Here is a 25,550-nt window from a genome sequence, read left to right as displayed (position 1 = left end):
GCGATGATGATGATGGCGATGATGATGATGATGATGATGATGATGATGATGATGATGATGATGATGATGATGATGATGATGATGATGATGATGAACTGACCAATAAACCCTCGCAGGTTGCTTTGTGGCATTGAAACTGCCAGATTCGAGATTCGGTCCGCTATGCAACGAGCACGAACAATGAGAAGGTCCGAATGACTCGGTCTTCGTTCATCACAACAGTGCGAAAAAACGGAGAACGCAGCCGGAGAGAGCACAAGGGAATTCAGTTGTTATTCCAAACTGAAATGTCGAAATAGTAAGGAAGACGGAAAATAACGTGTATGGAATGGAAAAACATAGTGCATAAATATTGCGGGCGCTCTCTGTCATGAATCTCGTCTTATGCTGATCGAGAAACATGTATAATAGACAATTGCATATAGTAGACAATTGGTCCTTAAATATAAAAAAAGAAAAAAAAATTCTTAGGACTAATCGAATATCTGCGCCCCAATAACTCGTACAAAAGCGCAATAAGCGGTGACCTTCACATCTTAATCCTATCCGCGACTTCCAGTGATGAAAAAAAAGGCTTTTTCGATGAAAAATATTAATAATAAAATAAAGGAAGTGTACGTTGCTGCTAAGTGCGATTTCCTTTGTCCCACGTTTTAAACGACCACAAACTACGATGATGCGCTGCGTTGAAGGCTCAAAATAACCACTCAAAAATTATTTTCGCTTTCCTCACGGGGGGTACGGCATAAGCTGCAAGCGCTCAGAAAACTGAAGCGAACAGCAAATACAACCTTTGGAATCACGCATACAACATACAGAGGAGCATACGTTTGTTCAGAACCCCATAAGTGATGATAAGGCGCTCCTGCGCCTACATACACTGCGACGCAGTTAGCGCTCCCCGCATACGTTTCCCGGTAATGATTACTGTTGCACGAGCCGCCGCGGCGATCTCGTGTGGCGTGTCGTCGCGTTGAGGACACGCTGTTATTCTAAGGCAGCCGTGATGGCGTAGTGTTATGTTCACCACAGAGGACGTCAACGGCAATGGTGTAATTTGTCGTCATTAGCTATGGCATTCAACTCGAAACGAGTGATTTTCCCGGATGCTTGTGTTTTTCTTATTTATTTGTGTAACGGAAGCTTGAGGTGATGGCGCGGGGTACAGAATATTAAAAGCGGCCTCGAAGGTAACAAAAAATGCGCTTTCTTATTTTGCAGAGTTCGTTTGAATGCGTAGTAGCAACTCTTGCATTTTATATTAATTTCCTTATAGGTGGTGCTGTACAATGATCAGGTGTTTGCGCGAGGTATTTCATATGGTGGTGTGACTTCCCATATGGCTGAATTGCTTAAAGAATAGAGAGATCAGCTCATAAGAGAAAGAGGAAGCGCACAAGAATGAGCAAGAAAAAACTATCCATATCCGACGTTTATGTTGGAATTTGTATTTCAATTACCATGTATAGCTGCTATATATAATATGTATAACTACTATATATAGCAGTTAAGTAAACGTCATGCAACTAAGCGCGGTGCAAACAGCTGTGTTCATTTTCGTTCTGTACAACGTGTGCCCTCATGCAATGTTGAGGTTCATGCACCGGCCAGGCCAGAGTTTTCATCGCGCTCGCTGTTCATATTTGTGCACTACGCAGTTCACAAGCTATGCCGAAATGCAAAGGAAAAATCACGTGAATGCACAATTGTGAGACATCGACTCAGTGACATAACGAGAACGAAGGCGACGTATGATGTTTGTCGAGAAATGTGGCGTATCAGTTAATACCTTTCTTGGACTATTAGGAGGAAGGAATACGAAGTGATTATTTGATAGAACGCTTGTTCTTTTGTCTCCGCTTTTTCACTTTGTTTCCCTGCATTTCTGGGAGCTGCTGCTCCCTGCTTGCGGCAATGGATGAAGAGACCTCAGAGGACTTTCCTGATGTGCAGCCTTCAAGTCGGCTAGCGCCCAGGAAATGTGGAAGTGCGTCAAGCGATACAGACAGCGAGGCCACTGAGATATGTTTGGACAGCTACGACTCGTCGGACGATGACTTACAGGTCGTGATGAGTAGATCAGCGAAAAGAAGACTACTGCAGGCATCTTCGTCGCCAAGTGCTTCTACCGTGAAGAGTGCACCGCTGCGCTGGCCGCACACTGTGCTCTTTATGCCCGTGGACCCGGCAACCAATTTGCGGCTCCTCAACAGGCAGGTCCTCTCCTCATTACTCGAGAGAATCGCACTAAATGAGATTAAGGACGTGCCAATAAACTCGCGGAAAAATGTCCTGGCTGTTGATGTCTGACATCGCAGCGCCCTACAAAACCTACGTAACATAACTGAGATCGACAATGTAAAGGTGCGATCAATGATCCCTACAGGCGGCGATGGTACTGCGGGAGTCATTTATGACGTCGACGTTGCCATCCCCAATGACGACTTGCCAATACTGATAAAGCCAATGACAGAAGGAACTTTCATTACAAGGATTTTCAGACTGGGAAACACACGTTGTGTGAAGATTTTATTTGAAGGAGACAGCCTTCCTTCCCACGTCAAAGTAGGACATGTCCGCCATCCAGTACGACCATTCGTACCGAAGCCCCTCCAGTGTTTCAATTGTTGCAAGATTAGCCACGTGAAGGGCGTCTGCGTGAACAACGTAGTGTGCCCGCGGTGCTCTGAGTCCCATTCAGAAGACGCCTGCAGCGCACATGTTCTAAAGTGCCGTAACTGCAGTGGTGCTCACAAGGCCTCATCAAAGGATTGCCCGCGGATGCGGAAGGAATTCGCGATCCTAAAACAAATGGCGTGGGACATTCAACGCACCGAGAGGCTGCTGCCGCTGTTCGGCGACGTCGCCATCGACACCGAAAACTTTCACGAAATTCCGCAACTGCAGATAGGAACACGCCAGCTAACGTCAGAAGGACTGCCGCATCACCGCACAGCGCCACCAAGACAGATACAAGGAAATCAAACAAAGCGGAGAGGCTCGCCCGTCCTGAAGAATGGCCTGAGCTACCGAGGGCACAACTCCCTGCTAAGTTACCTCACACCGCACCGACTTCGACGTCTTCGGCAACTTTTGAAGCTACGCGGGCTGATGACCTCCAGGTCATCAACATTCTGTGGTCGCTCATGAATGCGATTCGGGTTATACTTACAAACATGAGATATTCGTCTGCGCAAAACGCGCTACAGGTGCTGGACACTTTGAGTCCACTACTTGCAGCTCATGACTCTCTAGAAGCAGTCGTTTCGTGACGAAGTCCGGAACGCGTTGATATTTCAGCGGAACGCCAGAGGACTGAAGTCACGCATGTCGGACTTTCGACAGTTTGTGTTCACGAATAAGTTCCCGGTCATCATCATCTGCGAGCCCCTATCAGATAACATCAGACTATCCGGGTATGAGTGTTTCATGTCCGCCACCCACGGAGAATGCAGCAAGATCATCGTATTCATGCGACGTGATCTTACGTATGTCCATCACCCAGTGTCGCCTGACCAAGAAAACCAGTACGTCTGTCTGACAGTGAAGAAAGGCAAGCTCACTTTCACATTAATTGGAGCCTACATATCGCCCTCAAGTCGGCTGGACGGCGAGCGGTTACGGCGAATCACGACAGCGACTCCACAGCCTTTGGTGATTACTGAAGATTTTAATGCCCACCACCATCTCTGGGGAAGTTCTAAGATACATTCGAGAGGCAGAAGAATAGTGTCATTTGCCTCTGAACAAGAACTGTGCTTGTTAAACGATGGAAGCCCCACCTTTCTGCGTGGAACTACCTACTGTAGCTGCCTGGACCTCACCTTTGTTTCACGCTCCTTCACTAGAAAGGTCAGGTGGTTTCCGAATATTGAAACGCGGGGAAGTGATCACCTACCCACTTATCTTAGGATTGAAGGGTTGTCGGACTCCAAGTTAGCCGGCGCCACACAATGTATCTACTGGCCGATGTTCAAATCAATTGTCGAAGACGGCTGTCGCAATGACTTCTCCTCCAGCCTAGAGGACATCATAAAGAGTGCCCTGGAGGCTGCCAGTCATTCGCTTCCGAGAACGGATACACGCACCGATTACGACATTGAGCTAGAGAAGCTTCGTGCAATTCGTCGCCGTGCAGAGCGGAGATACAGGCGCACGAAGTCGGTACATGACTTGAGGTTGGCCAGAAGAACTCAAAAGCAAATTCAGCGTCGCATGGACAAACTCGCATCGCAAACATGCAAGTCATTCTGCGAATCTTTGGATTCACGAAAACCTTTGTCTCACATATGGAGAACTGTTCGTGGCCTCCGTGGAACCCCTCACCAGCGCCACCCTTTTAAGTCTTTGGCCCTTCACCAACAATGCAGCGAGATTGACGTCGCGGAAGCTTTCTGAAGGAGGATTGCTGGCGAAACTAGTTCCGCTGGAACATCAACGCTCCACCACACACCGATCTCACGCGACCCCCGCATGGACCGTCCTTTCTCCATAGAAGAACTCGAAGCTGCACTGGCCTTGTGCAAGCGTTCATCTTCACCAGGACCCGATGGTATAACCTACCGTGCCCTATGTAATATTGGCGAAGAGGCTCGGAAAGTGCTTCTGCTCTTGTTCAACAGCTCCTGGGAGACAGGTACGGTTCTCCAGGAATGGAAGACCAGTCGCCTAATTCCCCTGCTCAAGCCTGGCAAATCACCTGTAGACATTGCGTCATACCGACCAAATGCGCTTGCCAGTTGCATCGGAAAACTAATGGAAAGGATGGTTCTAGCACGGCTAGAATGGTACCTCGAACATTACCAGGTATATCCAGATGCAGTGGTCGATTTCAGGCGTGGCCGTTCTTCCATAGACAACGCTATCGACTTGGTGACGTACGTCGAGCACCAGAAGTCCTGCAAAACATTATCTGCTGCCCTGTTTCTGGATTTTAAAGGAGCGTACGACAACGTAACGCACGAAGCGATTTTCAACGCCTTAGAGGCAGTAGGACTTGGCGGTAAAGTCTATTTTTGGATAAGTAGCCATCTACATAAGAGATCCTTTTTCATACTTACCGAGGATGGCCCGACCTCCCCGCATTACAGTAACCGTGGGGTGCCTCAGGGCGGAGTACTGAGCCCAACGCTCTTCAGTCTAACACTCATTGGCCTTGCCGACATCCTGCCAGGCACCGTTAGGCTCTCCATCTATGCCGACGACATTTGCATTTGGACGTCGGGTGTGACGCGATTGCAGCTTCGCGCGCGGGTTCAGAAGGCAGCCACTTTAACATCATCCTACCTTCGAGAACAAGGACTTCATATATCATACGAAAAGTGTGCAGTGGTGGAGTTTACCAGCAAATTAATGTCTCCATACGTGATATCCGTCGGCAGGCAACTGATCTCGTACAGCAGGAGTCATTGATTTTTGGGGGTGGTCATCGACAAAAATCTCTCCTAGACCCCTCATGTGATTTATGTGAGAAAACGCCTGACAGGAATTTGCCATATGTTCAAGTTCCTTGCAGGAAAGACCTGGGAGTGCCAATACGATCCACGCTGCAACATTACAGGGTCCTCTTTATTGGATTCCTGTGGTAAAGCCTACCGGTCATGTCCAACACCTGCAGAACTAACCTGAATATAATCCAAAGCATCCAAGCCCAAGCCCTCAAGATATGCCTTGGTCTATCGTGGAGTGCGTCAACGATTGAAGTTATTGCAGTCGCTCAAGATTCCACTATTAGAACACACATTAGCATTGAAACAATGCGTGTGCACATAAGACACTTCGCTCGTTACCCCTACCTCCCACCTCGCAAGTCTCCCAGTAGATAGGCCCCACACGAGATTCAGTGCGACTATCTTCGCGCACCGTGCCTCTCTCAGGTCAGGTTACACAACTGCGGCAAGGCCTACCATTCCTCCATGGTGTATACGCCGTACTCAAGTAAACCTTACACTCCCAGGACTTCAGAAAAAGTCGGACTTGCCATCATCAGCGCTCAAGCAACTAACTTTACTTCTCTTGTATTAGAAATACAGCGACTGCACACACGTCTACACTGATGGATCAACTACATCAACCAGTTCCAGTGGCGCTGTAGTTATACCAACAATGAGAATAACCCAGTGGTTCAAGACTTCCCATGTCACTACGTCTACAGCTGCAAAGCTCGCGGCTCTCCGCGACGCGCTTAATGTGATAAAGGCTGAAAATCCTAGAAAAGGGGCAGTCTTCTGCGATTCAAGGCCGGCCTTGCAATGTGTGCAGTCATTTCTCCGACATGCAGCTCACGATCAGCTCACGTGCGAAATCGTGGAACTTGTCCATCACTTAAGAGAAAAAGGCCATGATATCTCTTTCCAGTGGATACTAGGTCATTGCGGTATCATAGGAAATGATGACGCCGATAAGGCAGCTCAGACATCAAACCACGAGGGCCGCTGCGTCCCCATTCCTCTCTCAAGGACCGACGCCGCGAGACAACTTAGCATTTTAGCACGCACGATCTCCTTAGCAGAGTCGAACACCGCACATACAAGGCGCACAAGACTGCATAGACTAAACCCGTAACTTCAACTCAGACCTCCAGCCGGTCTACACCGACGTGAAGCGTCTCTTCGCTGTCGGTTATGGCTTGGAGTTGCCTTCACGAATGCCTACTCAGCACTAATTGGAAGGGCTGATAGTCCTGCATGTGATGTTTGCGGATGCGTGGAGAACATTGAAAACTTATTGTGCCATTGTCCTCAATTTCATGCACAAAGACAATCTTTGTCCAACACATTGAGGAAATTAGATGATCATCCTCTGAGTGAAAAGACGTTACTGGAGCACCGTCCCGACCGATCATTCGCTCAGAAGGCAGTGAAGGCACTTTTATGCTTTCTCAGAACTTCTGGTTTGCGCGAGCGTCTTTAACTCAAGTGCTGTCCGTATACGTATCTACACCTTCTCTCTCCCTTCTCTCGCTTCCCCTTCTCCCTTCCCCCAGCGTAGGGTAGCCAACCAGACTATTGACTGGTTAACATCCCTGCCTTCCTATATTATTCTCTCTCTCTCTTGTCGAGAAAAGAAGGGTCAGGAGGGGTACACGCAGAACTGATTATGACACCCATTTAAATATATTTTATTATTCTAAACATCTTCTTCCAGAATGGTACATGCCCTTTTTCTCGGAGATCGGTCAAGAATATACCCTACGCAGAGGCCCAAGAATAGGGTAGGCCAAATATAACAATCTTTCTTAATTTAAGGAAGCTGTTGAATAAGGAAGCTGTTGAAAATAAGAATGCAGCCTTCCGAATATTCTAAATAAATATGACAAACATCCATAAAATTTACGCAAGCGGAATGGATTGAACACGAAAAGCAGCGACTGCCGTGGCCAGGTTAGGCAGCTCAATATGAGTGCTAGAGTCGATATCTCATCTTTCAAATGATTGAAAATCAGTTACGTACACTACGAACAAAGAAAACCATCAAACTCTAAAGTATGTGCGACATTTCTTGGGCAAATGTATTACAGCAGTTAGTGCGCACTTAATTTAGGCACAACGCTTATAGTGTTGTTCCATAAGCTTCAATGACGATATTGCCTTTAAAAGGTGTTAGTGCACTCGTACTCAGGAGTTTCATCAAAGCTCATGTTACGAAAGCCCATCTCCATATGAGGGTGATGATAACCTATTCTGCAGTGAAACTTGCATATCCTGCCTTATCTTAATTTTGCACTTGTCGAATTGTAATATACAATAAAATTTCGATATGAAGCGATACAGAGAGAGAGGAACGACGAGGTAAAGCTAAGGTGGGTAACCAAGGACGTACCCGGTTGGTTACCTTACTGTTGGGAGGGGGATGATAACGGGACTTCTTACTTTTTTGCCTTTCTGCTTTTCTCATGTTGAGCTGGCTTTGTCACACAATAACCCTTAATGCTGTCGAGCACACTTTAATGAACTGCGGCGAAAGAAAATAAAGAATCTCCCTTGCGATAAAGGGGGAAAATACAGAAAAGAATAATGCGCATGCAAGTTAAAAGTTAAAGTGAAATGAAAAATTTCCTGTAATGGTGCTTGAAAAACGAATCCTTTGATACCCGCTCCACGTATTGTTTTTTTTTTCTTTAAATTTTGGTGTGCTAAATCTGGAGCAAGAAGATGTGGTTGCGTTGTAGCTACAGACAGTGTTAAAATCGAATTCAGTGTCCCTGGAAACATTGCAGCTTATCACAGCTGCTTCATGTAATGCTGCTCTTCTTCTCCATTCCAATGCGAAATGAGTAGGATTTCGTGAAAGCCACCCATAGCCATAAGCGATAAAGCAGAGTCGCCTCTCTTCGGCGGAGTCCAGTTAGCATACAGAGATGCATCAGAGAGGGCAGGTGGCATTGACGGTTGCTCCGGTTGGTTGGTGTGCACCATAGAGAGAGCGTGGCCGACAACGCTCTCTGCAATGCCTATCTTTGCGAGGAGACGCTGGAACACATTCTATGCGACTGTCCTGAATATAATGCTCAGCGACAGTCCCTGGCATCCGTTCTAGCGCACCTTGACACTAGACCATTGTCCCTCGAAACGATTTTCACATGCCGCTGACAGAATACATCGCAGCTGAAGGCGACGAAGGGACTACTTCGGTTTTTGAAAGAGACGGGATTGGACAAGCGGCTGTGACAGTGATATCACGTACCACGCAAGAGTGATGGACTCTAACGGACGATGTGTGTACTGTGCTGTGTGCTCTCTCTCTCTCTTCTTTCCCCATCTTTCATCTCCCCATCCCGCTCCCATGTGTAGGGTAGCAAACCGGTTAAGCTAAACTGGTTAACCTCCCTGCCTTTCCTTCTCTACTTTTTCCTTCCTTCCTTCCTTCTTCTCCATCTCCTAAGCAGTAAACTAGTATGTAAAAAGCTATTCAAGCGTCACAAACAGGTCAGTTTGCCGGCCACAGTTACTCAGCGGATATGGAGCAGCCATTTACATTGAGCACGAGGTTCCGAGTTCGATCCCAGCCACGGGGTCTGCATTCTGATGGGGGTGGAATGAAAAAAAAATGCTCGTGTACCACGCACTGGGGCTACGTCATAGAACTCCAGGTGGTCAAAGTAAACTGGAGTTCCCCAGTATGGTGTGCCTCATAGTAAGATTGCGGTTCTGCCACGTAAAGCCCACGAATTTATTTTGATTACTCTTAGTTAAAACAACTGTTAGAAATGCTGCATATTTCCAAAGTTTTTTTCTTAATCTAGCGAGACAACATAATTTGTTCCCATTATATTATTTTGTAACAGACCTCGGGTCTCCGTGAATTAAAAAAAAAAATAAACTAGGCTCTAATTTTGCTCACGCCCTTTGTATTTCCTGTAGACACAGAAATAGGAAAACTAGCAGAAGAAAATGTGTGAGTTCTACAAAGATATGCTTTAAGGTTGTACACTGGAGCGTGTCACTTTGGAAATGTTTTATGCACGATTGAAACAACTTTTCGTTGTGAAGTGAAATTACGGAAAGCTGCAAAAGCAACAAAATTGTGCCTTGTCGTTCCACCTAAATGCGGTGACATAATAATAACATCTGACACAAGTCTTACAGAAAAGATAAAGAAGCATATCAAGCATCCAACGTTTCAAAGTTTCATTAGCAACTTTACCTTAGATGATCACCGCTGCAATCTGCAAGAAAGAGATAAGCTATACCCTCTGAATTTGCCTGGTTCTGCCATCGTCTAAATATTGCTAGGAGCAGCAGCCTCTAAGCGAGTAATTTTCTTGTAAGATGAAACTCAGCAAGAATTCGAGAGCAGAGCGGTATGTGTACTTTCATAAGGCTAAGAAACTGGAATCTGCTCTGTTTACACTGATCTCATCAGAGTGTTTGAAGCAGGGATCCATATCTTGATGAAAAAATTTCGCATCGCCCCCCTCCCTCTGCTTTTTGCGAAAGAAAGAAAGAAAGAAAGAAAGAAAGAAAGAAAGAAAGAAAGAAAGAAAGAAAGAAAGAAAGAAAGAAAGAAAGAAAGATGCCTATTTGACTGTTTACTGCGCTCGGAGGTTTGTATTCCGCTTCTTTCTAGTATTATTCTTGTACATCTTGTTATTGGTGCCTGAACAAGACGGCACAACTGCTCGATAAAAGCAAGAGCGGAAAAATAAACAAGTGGGATGTCTTTATGACCCGTTCTTAAACCCTACGCTGTTTGGGCACTGACAGCAGGCTCGGTCACATTCTGCAATGTAGGGACATATCAAGTCAGCTCGCAGCAGCGGCCACAGTGCGCGCCATTTGTGAAGCAGGACGCTGATCGCTGGCGATTTCGTTCGTTCTCGCGTTAAGCAGCGCTACGTAACGCTGGTTGAGCGCCAAACGACGCCTTTTTGACGCTTCTGGCACTCGAGCGAACTAGAGCGAAGACGATGCGTCTGCACGAATCCGGCAGTCACAACAGACTCGGTCATTTTCGGAGCACTCAAGGAAGGAGCTGTCACTGCGTGGTTACGTCTACTTCCCGCTGCCATCAGAGAGGCCTCCGTTTCAACTTTCTCCACGAGACGCAATGATTGCAGGAACATCAAGATTTCTTGCGCTGCCAGCAAAGTGGCACTGTGCTGGGAGAGCGATATTGCTTGCTGTACTGACTTTAGTTTTTCCTAGACGTGTTTTGCTCAAAGCCCGGTTGTCCATGCCGATCCGTTCGATAAGGGCCAGCGCTAAGGCGAGTGCATTATGTTGTCCTAAACCGTTTCGTAATTGAGTCGTCGAACCTTTTTTGCACTCTAGCGATTTCCTGACTGTTTGTTTGTCTTTGTTTTTGTCTTATATAATCACTGAGTGGTGGCGCACTGGTTGAGACTCACACACCAACGACGGTGCGAATGCCTGCTGGTAGACAAATTACTTCGGCACCCGATGACAAATAGCTTTGCATCCGGATTGACTAGATTCCGTGGGAAGACCTGTTTCAAATAAATGTTGTCAGGAGACTGAACCCCCAATCGTGTCTAAAATTTTTGAAAAAAGTAAATGGTACGCAACAAACAAAAGGTATTTTTGGTGAATGTTGTATTTCACTTTTTTCAGAATAATTTCGTTCCCTCATGCCCCAGCTCGCTGCAGTTCTTGATATCTCTTTCCTTCGCCTTTGGCTCTTTCTCTAGACTTTCTATTTCCTTATTTATGTCCCCAGCGCAGGGTAGCCAGCCCGGTGCTTTTCGGTTTAATATCGCTGCCTTCTGCTTTCTTTGCTCTTCGAAACACAAATGCTGCGGTTGCTTCGATGTATGGATTCGCTTGACATTATTTAAGCTTAAGACGGGTGTTACATAAAACAAAGGTGTGTTACATAAGAGGTGCAAATGTAAGAGTCGCATCGCAGGAAGACAGTGGAGTACACGGTGGACATTCAGGAAGGGAAAACATGTTAGCTGAAAAAGAAGTGACGGCGAAGCCTACATGCTTGTATTAAGCCCATGTCAACCCGAAGCCTGTCGTTCGTGGCCACATTGTTGGTGGCCGTGGCATACGTGCGTGAAAACATAACTCCAAGATATCTAAAGACATCACATAAATAAGACGTACACAAAGAAAGATCCCCCCTGCCCCCCAGGATGTAGAAATTATTCTGAATTCCGTGCCACTGCGTCCATCAGTATGCCATAGTCCTGTTGTTGCTTTCGGACGTTCAATCAGTGTCCATAATTAAAGTCCTGAGGGAAAATCGCATTCCGCCTCTCTTTCTTCTTCTTCTTCTCATTATTATTATTATTATTATTATTATTATTATTATTATTATTATTATTATTATTATTATTATTATTATTATTATTATTATCATTTGCTTTCTATAACTCATGGGGTAGTATATCTGGGGAAGTATCGTGTCGGAATATTTAACGTGGTTAGTCGCCTAACGTACTTGTAGCTGTTAGCCATTTACCGGACAACATTTGTCGTCGCTTCGTTGTCCCTCTGAAAAAAAAAAAATAATAATAACGATCAGACATTTTGCCCTCCTATCGCCTGCCCAACAGTTTACGTTTCCCGGAACCCCTCGTGCACTTTCCACTCGCGTTCCTGAAGCTGAACGCAATCTACAGAACGTTTCTTTACCAACGTCAGAAAGCATGTATTGCGTTAAGCACTACCGAAAAAAAAAAAAAGAAAGGTTGGGAGAGAAAACGAGGGCGACGGTGCACAAGTGGTCGCCGCCCTAATTGTTGCGCGGCCTCGCCGATCGGGAAGCCGCTTCCTTTGGCCGCGATGTTCGCGCTTCCCCCTCCTTCCCCGAGTGCAAGTGGGCTGGCGCCGGCTTCGTCAGCAATGGATGTCAGCCTTTCGCGGCGCCGCTGTCGGGAACATGTGCTTTCGAGCGCGCTGCGCGGCGACGCGTGGCGTAGCCGCGGCCCGATCCCCGACCGGCTGAATTAAACATGACGCCGCACGCTTGGTGAGCGACCACTGCTCGGACGTCCGGTGCGTATACGCCCTGCGACATAGCCGGAAAGTGAGACCCACGCGGTTCCCCTCCTGTGAGTGCCTTTAAAGACGCGAAGAGAAAGGAGCTTCCGAGAGCCCTTCCGTGATCTACATTTGGTGCCGTCACACTTATCTGGCACTGGTAAACATTTTACTCTATCGCTAAATAAACAAAGAAACAGATAATCGAGCTGAAGAAAGCATTGAATAGAGGCAACAGCGGCACACTACCGATTTCTTTGGCTATATCTCGCCGTTGGTTTTGTCGGTCGCCGAAAGGAACTTTGACATCTCACGGCTTGGTGTCACTCCACTCAAATGCTAGGATGTGAGATTGGTGTCATACGCTGGCTTGATTGGCGTTTCAGACGCCGGGATAAGCGCAAACAAACAAGCCCATTTTACCCCAGACATTCTCGTTTCCCACATGTATCTAACTAGCAAAGCTTCAATAAAATATAACCAGCTAATAGCGAGGCTAACTTCTCGTGAAGAAAAGCACTTTTTCGTAAAAGAGAAGGATTTATCATCTGGGAGCCAGTGCAGGAAAATTGCAAATGTAACTACGGCTGTGTTTTGGCGCTATCAGTGCTGGTTTAGTGGAAGAACACGGGCGAAATATCGGTTAGTCACTTGTCGGCCAGCGTTACGCCAGAAGCTACATGACAAATTTGTTATCGCTAACCATCACTTATATTTTGCGTTCGCAGTCCCTGTTCATTGATCAGTCGTGACACGAAAATGAATAATCAAGAAAACCTACAGTATTCATTGCGCCCAACATTGCGCTGGTATATGCAGATACGAGGATGCTGAACTAGTAACGTAGAAGGAACTAAAGCATGTTTCACTTAACGCATAGTTGAGCACATCAACAAAATAAATCGGTGTTCAAGCAAGTCAATAAACACAAAAAGTGCAAAAGAACGAAATGCATGTCATGCACCACGGTGTAGAGAGAGAGAGAGAGAAACTTTAGTGAAAGCTAGAAGATGCTTGGTATTTCCGCCGGAGGTGAGGCAAATAAGACCAGTGTCTAATTACCCTAGATTTGCGCTCACCACCTTTTGTCATAAAATTAGCATAATATGACTGCAGTCCGTCTAGAAACGAGATCAATGCCGCGCACATGCAATTGAAATAGAAAAGTCGCGAGGTTAAACTACAGTGGGTATACCTGGACGTTGAGCAGTAGTAACTAAAATCAAGACATATGCCACTTGAATTAACGCTCCCTTTGTCGAACCTACGGCGCACATTGTGATTACTTTGAAAAGGATCACACTTCTTGCCTTGAATATTCAACAGTGCATTCAACATGCGTGTTGAACTCACCGACATCTTCAATACGCACTTTTATTTAGCATCGGTCCGCAATATTACACTTCGGCGCTCTCTCGGGTTTTCGAAAGCAAGGTAAGCCAAGAACGTCCTTAATCGGCTGAGTATTCGTGGGGCCGATACAAAACGGCTTTTGTGTATCATCCGATAAATAAGTTTGCCGCTATTCTCGCATCGCAATTAAACACATGAAGGACGGGGAGCACACACTGTGTCAGTAGTGACGCTTTACCTGTGTGTGTTTTTTAGCAAGGACGTTTTATGCCACAAGCGGGCAGTTTCAAACGAAATCTTTTTTGTTGGCTTAGGGGGATATTGCAGCACTATCGGAGTCACAAAAGCCCTAGTGTTTTTCTTACACCGTTTAGAATTTATAGATTAAGTGTGTAGTGGGACTAATAAAATCAAGGTCAAAAGAAACTACTAAAGCTCTAAACAAGGGAAAACTGAAACGTGAGCTGGACTCCGGCTTCATGCTGCACCCAAAAAAGCAACAGAAGCCACGGCAGTCTTAATGAGGTTTCTTTTGTACTTACATGCGCGTTACTTATCAAGCCTCAGCAACCTGTTATGATGAATTCGTTTTTGTTCCTTTAAGAACCCGAAGAAGCGCGAAGGGTATTCAATACAAACACCAAAGTAATTCGTGGAAGATCCCGTTATCAGAAGGTCAGCAGGTTCCTGAAAATCCACTTCCTCCGGTAATCAAGGCGGCCAGATACAAAGGCCGTCGCTTCACGCTTCAAGGCTTTCTAACTGGCTTCGGCTCAGCGAATGCTTGAAATGAGAAATCGCATTAAGCACGCGCGGATCAGCGTGCTTAAGTGCCTCGCAAAGAATTCTTCGCGTGGCCAGCGAGCAGCGCACGATGCACGGCGGAAAGATATTATCTTCTGCGAATGCCCTTAAGTGGATGACCGATGCCAAAGTATCTCGTTTCATTTCTGGGCGTAATTATGGAACCCTTCGCAAATGTTCTCCCGTCTTGAGCTTATTAGACTACGCTCGCATGCTGCGTCATTGTCCGCGCAGATATGTTGTTATGTGCAGGCTTCCTGCAGAATATTGAATCTTTTCGTTCCTTAGTAAACCTGAAAGTCGACAGTATACAATATAGACGACGCATTCTTGCGCAGTATACACCTCATGTTGGCCCACCTTAGACGCCCTACTTCTTGTTGTCTACCAAGAAACTGACGTCCACGGAGTTCGCTCAAAATGATACTACATATTCCTCTTTCGAGAACCTCCTCATAGAGTTCTCACAGTATTAACAGCTGAGAGATATTCTTCGGTGTCATTGCAGCGTTTTAAATAGAGTTCTTGTAGCTGTGAAGAAGGTACTTTGATCATGTTCGTCTCTTTTTAGATTTGTAAACAGAGACAGCTCTCAAAACGCCAAAGAGAAAAAGAGAGAGAGGGACAGATAAAAGAGGTCCGAAAGGCTGGCAAGTGAACTGAAAGATATGCATCAACTTTGCGACCCTGCGCTGAGGAGGGGGTAATGTAACGCTTGTGTATGTCGTTTCCCTTCTGTCTCGTCTTTCGTTTCCGCGCTAAGTTACAAAATTAGGGAGAGAGAGCAAGATAAAAAAGAAGAGCACACGCAGGGATAGAGAAATAGAGAGAGAAAATGAATACACACGCACACATTAAAAAAACGGGGGTGACAGAACGCCAAGCAAAAGTATTCGTAAAAGCTACACTAAATAAAACAGTAGACAGAGAATAGTCGTCTTGGTTCGAGATAGTAGTCCCTATGGAATGCAGAGTTCGACGGATTGGTTTAGGCGATGCAAACGGGTATGTCAGCAACATGGCATGTCCAGCGTGGATCGTGTGAAATCACATGCGACCATGCGAAGCGCTGTTGCTGCATCTGTTCATGACAGGAATATGAGTTTGTGCACGCCATCTTCGTGAGCACTCCTAGCAGCTTCATCGGCGAGTTCGTTGCTCATGATGCAACAGTGGCCTGGAAGCAACTAAAAAGGGATATTAGAGCCCTAAACTTCTCGTCATTGCAATTTCCCGATTTTTATCTTGCCTGTGTACGAACTTCACCATACACTTTTTTTCCTCCGTTCTGTATCGCACGTTTCAATACCTTTAGAAAGAATTAACTTATTGACGTGCGTTGTTTTTGTACTATGTCGTGGTACATTTGACGGTTCTTACCGTGCTCCAACTCGGTTTGCCGCGATGCGGAGCCCTCCCGGGATAAAGAGACAGAGAAAGCATGCCGCTAACTAAAGTTGAGCTACTCCCAGGGAAATCGGAGTAGCCACGGGATCAAGTTTCTGTCACATCTCGGTCACGCTTCTTTTACAATTTTCATTGTTATAATTACGCCATAACGTAATTTACACAGTTGCAAGAGGATGATAACCTTCAGCTATGACGTGGACGCTGGAATATTTTTTTCATATATAATTTTAAGATTTTGTACATCTAATGCAGATGATGAAAATTATGAAGCGACGCGTGTAACATAATATACGAGGGGGGGTAGAGGGGGTATGGAAAGAAGGCTAAAAATTCCTAGAAGGTGCGCAAGGAATGTTCTTTTCTTATTTGCCTAATGTGAAAGGGCTGTGCATGAAGCGGACAGGCGTCTGGTTGGCCTCCCTGCCTTTCCTCTTTCTTTTCTCCTCCCCCCTTGATCTTGCGCTGTGAGCGAAAAAGGCACACTAGGACATGCTAAGCACTTGCCACTAGTGATCACAAGTCACTTTAGGTTAGCAGCGGCACCCATCAATCTTGCACGTAGTCACTCGCTGATGTTCTTTATATTCTTCAAATTATTGCTGGTTTATGGAAACATTACTGAATTGCAGCGCGTACAAGTAAACGCTATAATGGTAAAAGAATTACTGATATCTATGGCTCAAAGTTCTCAGTTCACAATTGTCATAACTTAATCACCTTTTGAGAAACCTTTCATTTTATGTCCCTGAAGCTGTGATTTGTGAGTAGTCGAGAACATTATACTGAACATAGTCCCTACTCACCACCAGTAATTCGATCACATCAGCAATCTCAGAGGAAAGTAATTAAGGAAACACATTCATACCTGTGGCAAAATGAAGGAATTGTGGCTACCGCTCCCATACCAAACAAAGTGATTCATGATTACTAGTGACTAATTCTTAGCAGCTCCAGGTTATTAGTCTTGAATCATCGTTCAAATTACCTATCATTCGCCATGCATGACGCTATTCTAGATAAAAAGTACAAGAACGCCGATTAGAGCTGATCGCTAGTGATCATTAATGACTCTGTGATGTCAATTAGCAATGTTGACTGATTAAAACTCTCATTTATTGACACTTTCACTTATAACATTGGCGCCGTGCATGAATGATCGCTGTGACCATCGCATTACACAAAGTTATTCTTCATCACTAGTGAATCAACCTTAGTACCTCCTATAGTTAATAAATTATAGTTATTGAATTTCCGTCTGAATTACATTTCATTTTATATCTATGACGCTATTCTGCATGAAAATTGTAGAACATCGCAGTAAGCGCATTACTAGTGATCACTAAAGGCTCGGCGGTATCAGTTAACAGTGGTAGCACAAAAGTGTTCATCTTGCTACAGCTTGATTGATACTACTGACGGCACTCACAAGTGAAAGCTTCCTCAGTGATAGTAAAATGGGTGAATAATATTCACCAGTGACTTAAGCATACGAGTTTATAGTAGGCATAGTGAGTCACTCGTTTCATCGCATTTCATTGGATATATATGAAGTTATGTTTTGCAAAACATCGAGAACCCTGAACTGTGCATTATATTTGACTTATGCTCACTAGTGACTCGACCATATCAGTTAGATGTATTATGCAAATAAATGTTATTCAAGAGTGTTGTAGTGGTAGCGATGACCAGGTGTTCGATTAGAGGCTGCGGATATCGCATTAGAATAGTGAATCGTATTCGCTAGCGACAGAAGCCTCCCGGCAAGGACATAGTGATTATCATCTAATCACTCGTTATTCTTTCGTTTTATAGCCATGACCACATCGCATGTGTATCATTAACTCAACGTACTCATGCTGACGTTTCCTCTGAATCTATTACGAGAATCCTCATCCGCTGTGTCGCTCTCATAACGAAATAGAAAATAGAAACTTCCAAAAGTTGTCGTTAGTCACGTGGCAGGATAGATACTGGTCTCCCACCTCGTTCTTTCATTTTTGAGGTATTAACTCATAATATGTTCGCAAATTTTCGGGAGTCTTGAAATTCAAAGATTCTTGAATTCCGTTAGGCCTGGATTAAATTCACCGGCGTTTGGATTAAATTGAGTGGCGCTCGGATTAAAATCACTGGTACTTGGATTAAATTGACTGGCGTTTGGATTAAATTGACAGGCGCTTGGATGAAATTGACCGGCGCTTGGATTAAAGTCAGCGGGAAAACCTGTAGTACCCGGCTGCGCATCCTTCTTGCTTATACGTATACGTTGCGTCCGTCAGGATATTCGTCAGGAGTCAGCCTGCGTAATCTCCCAAAAACTTGCTTGGAGCAGTTCGCGAAATAATTATTTCAGCCTTTGATAGGCTGTTATTTTAGACGTTAAGTGGGAACTCAAACACTGCGGTAAGTGGGCAACGGCGTTCCGATGCCGGGCAACAAACAGATGCCGGCAACATGACGCCTACGTCTGCCATGCGGCTCGTAGAGGTACTGATAAACTAAGCCGGTTTGTTAACGTTGTACTCCCAACCATTGGCTCCGTGGCTGTATAGTTTTAGACCCTGACGTTTTAGACCGGATGTAACACGAGCGGCCGCTAACGAGGCAATTGCGTGATTAATTCGCGTAATGTTCGTAGCGCGTAAACTGCGTGGAGGAGTAAAGAAAAAAACATGATAGTTATTTAACGAACGCACCAGGGTTAACGTAACTGATAACGTGCGGGGTTAAACTAAGCTTCAGAAAACCGATTCATTCGGCGCGCTACACCACGTCTCGATCGCTAAAGCCGCGTGATACGTTAACAAACCCGCCACGGACGCTTAGCGGCTATGGTGCGCTCCTAAGCGCGACGTCGCACGACCAAATCCCGGCCGCGACGGCCGCATTTCCATGGGGCCAAAATGCAGAAAGTCCGTGTCCCGTGCATTGGGGGCACGGTAACGGTTCCCTGGAAGTCAAAATTAATCCGGACTCGCCCACTACGGTGTGCCTCATAATCAAGTCGTGCTTTTGGCACGTAAAACCCCAGAATTCAATACAAACTTTCCGAATTATCATATTAGATCGGAATATTAGATTGGAATATTAGATTAGATAGAAGATTGGTCTTTCATAAGCTGACATCAGTTTGAACAGCATAGATGTGCTTTGGGGCTAAAAATTGTGAAGCTTGATGATAGTCTTTCCGGCATGGAACGGTTGCTTGAGCGTTGGCATAACGCATCATTACAGTGATCATCTCTGAAAGCATTACCTTTTCTTTACTGAAAGCGACATTATATCTCTCTAATAACACTCAGTGTGTCCTTGCGTGTTTGTATATTTATTCTATATTATTCGATTGACTTGTGTTTAAGGAAAGAAAACAAGAGGTGGAAGGCAGGTAGGTTAACCAGATTAAGTGTCCGGTTGGCTACTGTGCACAGGGGGATGGGATAAGGCTGGAAAAGTGCAGAATGTTCCGTTCCGCTGCTGTTCTTTTTTTTTTCTATCTTAACTATTTAAGAAAGTTTACGAAATGCAATTTATTGCCGGAACATTTCGTTCATATCACGTCATGTTATCGTACTTTCATCAGTGAACTATTTATTGTTTGCGGAAAAGCCGGTGACACGACGGCTACGAGCATTTTTGATTTCGTTCAAACAAGTCACTCACACTAGACCCTCGATTAAATGAGATCGTATCGAGCTGCCACAACGTAATGCGACTTCAATAAGGGGTTAGCCCTTATGCCCGTGGGCTTCTTCGCGAAGCACGATACATTAGAAAACGATAAAAAATAAAGTCAAGAAAGAAAAAAAAAATGCGGATTTGTGTAAGCGTAGAAACGTGAACCCTATAGAGAAGCTGACTCAGACGTGGCGCGTGTTATATATAGCGTAGCGCGAAATTGGAGTGCGCGTTCGGCTAATGCGTTTTCTGTTTATCCTTTTCCTCGACCTTTTCAGCTCCTGTACTCGATTATCATGGTGGCGGGAAGCTTCCACGTGCACACGGTCATCGAACACCCAGGTGAGCGGAAGCCCACTTCTCCGAGATGGACCCGATGCCGCCTTGCGTGCGTCATTCGTAAATCGACGCGCAGTTAGATAGGAGACGAGAAATGCGTGGCACGAGGCGTTGCAGGACATTGCAGCCTCTGCAAGCGCATCTCATCGTCCAATTGCTGGCTTCTGGTGTGCGCACGGCCTTCGATGTGAGCGCCCAGACGTCTGTCTGTAATGCGCACTGCGCTGTAGGTGGCAATCGGCGAAGCGCAAGTTGTCGGTCAAGCAATGCTATTCAGAGGCAGGGGACCGAAACGCTGCTCAGCACAAGCGCCCGCAACGAACGTCGGTTTCGTGCGTGTTTGTTGCAGAAGCACCAGTCTGTGGTTTTCCTGATAGTTGCAAGCGTGACTTGAAAGAAAAGGACTCTAGTATGTTATGTAGTTGCTCAATATAGGCATCCCTATTCGATCAGGCCGACGCCGGTTTTGACCACCAATGATCCACACGCTGCGAAAAAAAAAGAAAAAGAAAAGAAAGAGTCATATAGTCCAATTAACGCAACGCAGCATTTTCGAGCGCCAAAGTTCATCGTTGAAAATCCTAGTTGCGAGTTTTCCTGCTGAGTTTGGCGTTGGTGTTCTTCAAACGGAAAGTGTATCCTCATGACATACAAAATCTTAGTTTAGCAGACGTTTGTGGAAATTGGTCGAAGATGAAGAAATTTTTGTAATGGAAATAACCATACTTGTGCATGCAAGTGCGCTCGAGCAGGAATGCACCAAAAGCTAACAAGTCGCGGATACGCATGCGAGCCTCCGTGCATGTATTAATGCAATCACTGACGGATCCTTTTGCGGGGCCATTATTGAGTCGCCTGCCTGCCCGCTTCCCCACAGATTAACGTTTGCATGCTGCTAGGCGAGTGCTGCTGGGCCTCCAGAGATTTCTGGTTGGTTGTAATATCCTTGGAAATTACTGATTGCATTTTGTATTGATGCCAGTGGCTGGATCCATGTGCATTTAGTGCGTCTATGTGAGCTGGGTTTTCGCTCCTATGTGTTTTATATGGTCTCTGTTGCGACCTGTTTTTAGTGCATATTAGTGGACGTGAGTCTGATTTTCTTGTTTTTGTTTCCTTTCTTTTGTTCATTGCCAGCTTGATTTTTTTATTATATATTCGTTTTACGTGTGAAGGAGTAGCAGGCGCCACGTAAAGATGTCAACGTCTCCTAAATGTCCTGTAATAATAACAATAATAAAAAATCCTTGCACAATCAAAAGTTGAAAACGTGTGATGTCAATGCAGAAAGAAGCATCTCGTGCTTACACTTACATTGGGGGCTCGACGTTTTTTCTTTCTTTTTTTCATTTCTCTTCTTATTTGAACGCTGTCAATCAAACCCTGCTTGCTATCCAGAAACCATTCTGACAGTGTTTCTTGGTTTCTTCGCCCCTAGTATAGTAACATATCGGTGCTATGCAACAGCTTCTACGATGTATGCACCCGCCCCTGCCCAATGACGATGGCCAATGTTCGCTCTAATGAAACCGTTTTCCGAGTGGCCCATGCAAAGTCATAACTCCGATGTCACATTGAAGCACCATGCTATAGTTCGAAACACTATACCGGGTGTTTAAGCGAACACTTTCAAAAATTTTAAAAATTTGCCTGTTGCAGATAGCACAATTCTACTCCATGAGCCGATCTACTTCAAGAGGCGGACATTGCTTGCACAAGAAAATGAAATGCATAATCGAGTAATTAAGAAATATTAACCAAGCTTTTTAACTAATTACGCTATGGCACATATTGCAATTTACAAATTCTAGCCGGAGAGTTCGCAAGGTGGATCCACTTGAAACAAGTTCGCGGAATGGCACCAGTTTCGAGATAATAATTCCCGAACTTTGTGGAGAAATGCACAGGCGCTGCGGTTGCTTTTATGCTTCAATTAATAAAAAAAGACGATTTGTTAAAAAAGTAAGTGGAACGACCATGCATTTTTACTGCAAGTTTGATGGCGCATATCTGGTAAATGGTGTCACCCGTACAATTATTTTCAAGTGGATATGCCTTGCAGTCTCACCCGCTAGAATTTGTATATTACAATATGTGCCATAAAGTAATTACTTCAATATTACTTAGTGAACAATTTTTAATTAGCCGATTATGCATTTATATTTCTTGCAGAAGTAATGGCCGCCTCTTCGAGTAGACCAGATCATGGACTAGAACTATGCTATGTGCCAGAGGAATTTTAACAAATGTGTGAAAGTGTTCACTGAAACACCCTGTATATCAAGAAGGACCTTACGTATGGAATGTTTCCAGCGTAAAAAAAGCGCGGTCCTAAGTTTAAGCTTGGTGTACAATTTAAATGGGCCTGGCGATAGCATAAAGGCATTATGACCCACCAAGATGCCGATTTAAATTATTTTAATGACATATTAGACAGTAAACCACTCAATTTAAAGAAATTATTGGGGGCTGTATCGAACAAGAGTCATGCAAAAATACTCATTTAAAGAAATTGAGTACAGCAACATTGTTTAGCGTCATGAATCCATGTAAAAAAGAATTTCGTTTATGAGAGGGTTCTTTCCTTGTACTGTCACTATTTCTGATATGTGATATCATTGTAATTCGCTTTGTAGCTTCGAGAGTTTGTGATTTCGTGGTGGTGTTTTGAGTGCTATGTGAGAAGGTCATTGTGTTTGCGTTAATTCTTTTTCTGCCCTTCGTCGCAAAGAAGTATGTAAAGAAGTACGCAAAGCTATTTATGTAACTGCGCCACCTGTTCAAGAGCCAAGGAGTAGCCGGCGACCCGTGTTTATGCGCCAGCATAGCTCCTTCTATCACGCTAATAAAAATATAATGCTTTCTCATTTATGCACGACTGGAGGTAAAACGGCATTTTTTCTCTTCCAGAAAGCTTTCCGTGAAACTGAAATTCGGAGAACTCTTTTATGAGTATGTAGAAATACGTTTTGTCGACTCAGGCGGGTCTCTTGCAGCAGAAAATTATGATGGCGGTGTATCTCGAAGTCATATGCTCGTGATATTTCGCTGACCTCTTGAGCCTGTCAGAAGAACAAAATTGTTCATTACTAACACAGATAATACTTGCCTTAAAGAATAACATGGACACTAGGAGAATGTTCGAGAAGTATTATGTATGGAGACCTCACACACTTAAATATAGAAATATCAATTTAACGGCAACACTTCGCTTTCCAAAAAAGGCATCAGTGCCATTTAACAAATTGAAGCTACTTTTATGAGAACAGAATTATGACGACGCCTCACACGGTTCATGCAAATCACATTACCCCAGCAAGTAGGTGCCTTCTCAGAAGCCATATTTTATGTTTATAGTATAGGGTGTTTCTTTGTATTTATTATTTTTTTGCGTATATCTCCTCTGTTTCCTATTCTTTCCGAGGGCAGAGTGTGGCTAAACTGAGCCCGTGAAAATGAACAGACCGACAAATTCCAGAGTGGTAAGGGTGTTTAATACCATGGTTGATATTTCTTTTTATTTCGGGAAATTAAAAGAGCGACACTGTTACATCGTTAACTTAATAAACCGAAGTACGTGTATAATAATAAGCCACCCTACCATCTAGATAGGCACGTTTGTGCGTGCGGACATTTGCATCTCGCATCAGCCCATCTCCAGTGCTTGGGGTGCACATTATACGTTCGCGCCGCCTACAAGAAGAAGCATTTGTGAGAAAGATAGTCGGTCCCCTTCTGCTACTCTATTCTATTTTACATTTACCTTCTCGATTCTGATCTTCTCGGGCTGTTTGTTCTCGTATCGCGGTCCCTGCACGATGAGGGAGGATGTGCGCCTGGAGACGTCACGTGCCATAGTATGACTACCTGACTAAACACAATAGGGTGTCCTCCAGCAGCAGCATAGCAATCAAAAGGGAAAGGACAACGAGAGGCGCGAGGTGCGGATGTCCGCCAATCCATGGATGCTCGTGCACGTTGGACTGCACGTCGGAGGCACGTTGGGCGGAGGAGGAGGTGTAGAGTGCACCATCGGACACATCTTCTGCTATACTAGCCTTTATTTTGATGATCAGAGACAGTCTCTACGTTATGCTGTAAGCTGATTGTACGGAAGGGCTTCCTCAGATGTCATTGCGACCACCCTGGACTTGAGCATCATCGGCACAAAGCGCCACATGAGACCTGCAAACGACGGGGTTTCTACGACTGCCTTTTAACACGCTTTCAACATCACCTCAGTTCTCTAGTTCTTCCCTCTTCCCAATTCCCAATTACCCTTCCCTCTATGCACTGCAAACCACCACATCGGATGCCACTTGGTGGACATCCTTGCATTTCTTCCTCTTTTTTCCCTCTCTGCGTGCGTGCGTGCGCACGCGCACGCGCTTCGAAGGTGTATTTCTCGGATTAGCGACCTCCAGTAACTATACAAACGAATTCTGTCCGAGCGTAGTGCTTCCGTGTTACTCAAGGGTGTGATAGCAGATGCCTTTCAACATGTGTGTGTCAGAGGAAAACACGGAGGCTTAAACGACAACTGAAAAATGTTAGCCTGTCCCTCAGCAAGCGTATTCTGTTCCCATTGAAAGGCTAACGATCAGGCGGAAGACGCGTGAAGCGGAAGCAATGACAACGGGTCACGAACGATGGGATTGAGCCCCAATCCTGACACTATTTAGACAACCAAATCAAGAAATGGGCTGACATATGGAATAGCACAATGTGGTATAAAGGTTATAAACAGGGATAAGGTGCCTCAGAAAGGGTGGCCAACGTTTCGATAGGAGGGGCTGTCTTCGCCAAAGGCCTTTGATTAAGATAGGTCCTCTTTCGCCTTTGACGAAGATAGGTCCTCCTATCAAAACGTTGGCCAGCTTTTTTAAAGCACCTTATCTCTGTTTTTGTATAGACAACAGTAATATCTGACCACAGGGTGCTTTTCAGCAGCGGCACCAACCAAGAAACCGGGACAAATGAAAGCCACGGCGGTACAGTGGTGCCACTGCCACTTACATTATTCAGGCATCTGCCGGCACTCAACGATTTCGTAATGTCCCCCGTGTGTTTCTTTTTTTTTCTGTGCGCTTACGTGCCACTGAAATGAGTGCGGAATGGTATCGCTGAGGGGCAAGCATGAACCGAAATAGTCTGCTATTCAAGCGCTCAAGCCGCAGTGGCTATATAGAGTCATTTACTGCTTCAATTTCTGCGCGACCGGCGCTTCGCTTCAGCAGAGGACAACTTTCGTCTTCCAGCTGAGCACTTTCTCTGGGATTGATGCAATTTGGAGACCCTCTTTATTCCTGCGATGATTCCGGCATAAACTTCATCTTTTCGCAATAACATCGCTTTGGGAAAACTCGAACAGGAAACTTGTGGTTTCCGCTAGCCTATGAAAGGTTCGCTTCATTCTCGCAACTGCAATAATAAAAAGCGCTTAGGCTGCCATTGAGCATAAACGGAAAAAAATATCAGCGGCGGAATGGAGATGCTATCGGACCGTAGAGTTCTATTTCT

The 25,550-nt window shown here is 45.1% G+C and overlaps 1 protein-coding gene across 4 annotated transcripts in view; it reads left to right on the top strand.

The window, feature by feature from the left end:
- Positions 1-25,550, top strand: part of LOC126536840 (uncharacterized) — a 271,240-nt gene that overhangs the window by 148,778 nt on the left and 96,912 nt on the right. For all 4 annotated transcript variants that reach the window (XM_055073552.1, XM_050183850.2, XM_050183849.2 and 1 more), the window contains exon 2: positions 19,970-20,033. In XM_055073552.1, coding sequence (XP_054929527.1) covers positions 19,970-20,033 — 64 coding nt within the window. The remainder of the gene's footprint in view (positions 1-19,969; positions 20,034-25,550) is intronic.

This window comes from Dermacentor andersoni, chromosome 4, assembly GCF_023375885.2.
Source record: "Dermacentor andersoni chromosome 4, qqDerAnde1_hic_scaffold, whole genome shotgun sequence".
Classification (NCBI taxonomy): domain Eukaryota; kingdom Metazoa; phylum Arthropoda; class Arachnida; order Ixodida; family Ixodidae; genus Dermacentor; species Dermacentor andersoni.
The sequence above is the reverse complement of the archived record's forward strand: the minus strand, read 5'-3'. Positions and strand labels throughout refer to the sequence as shown.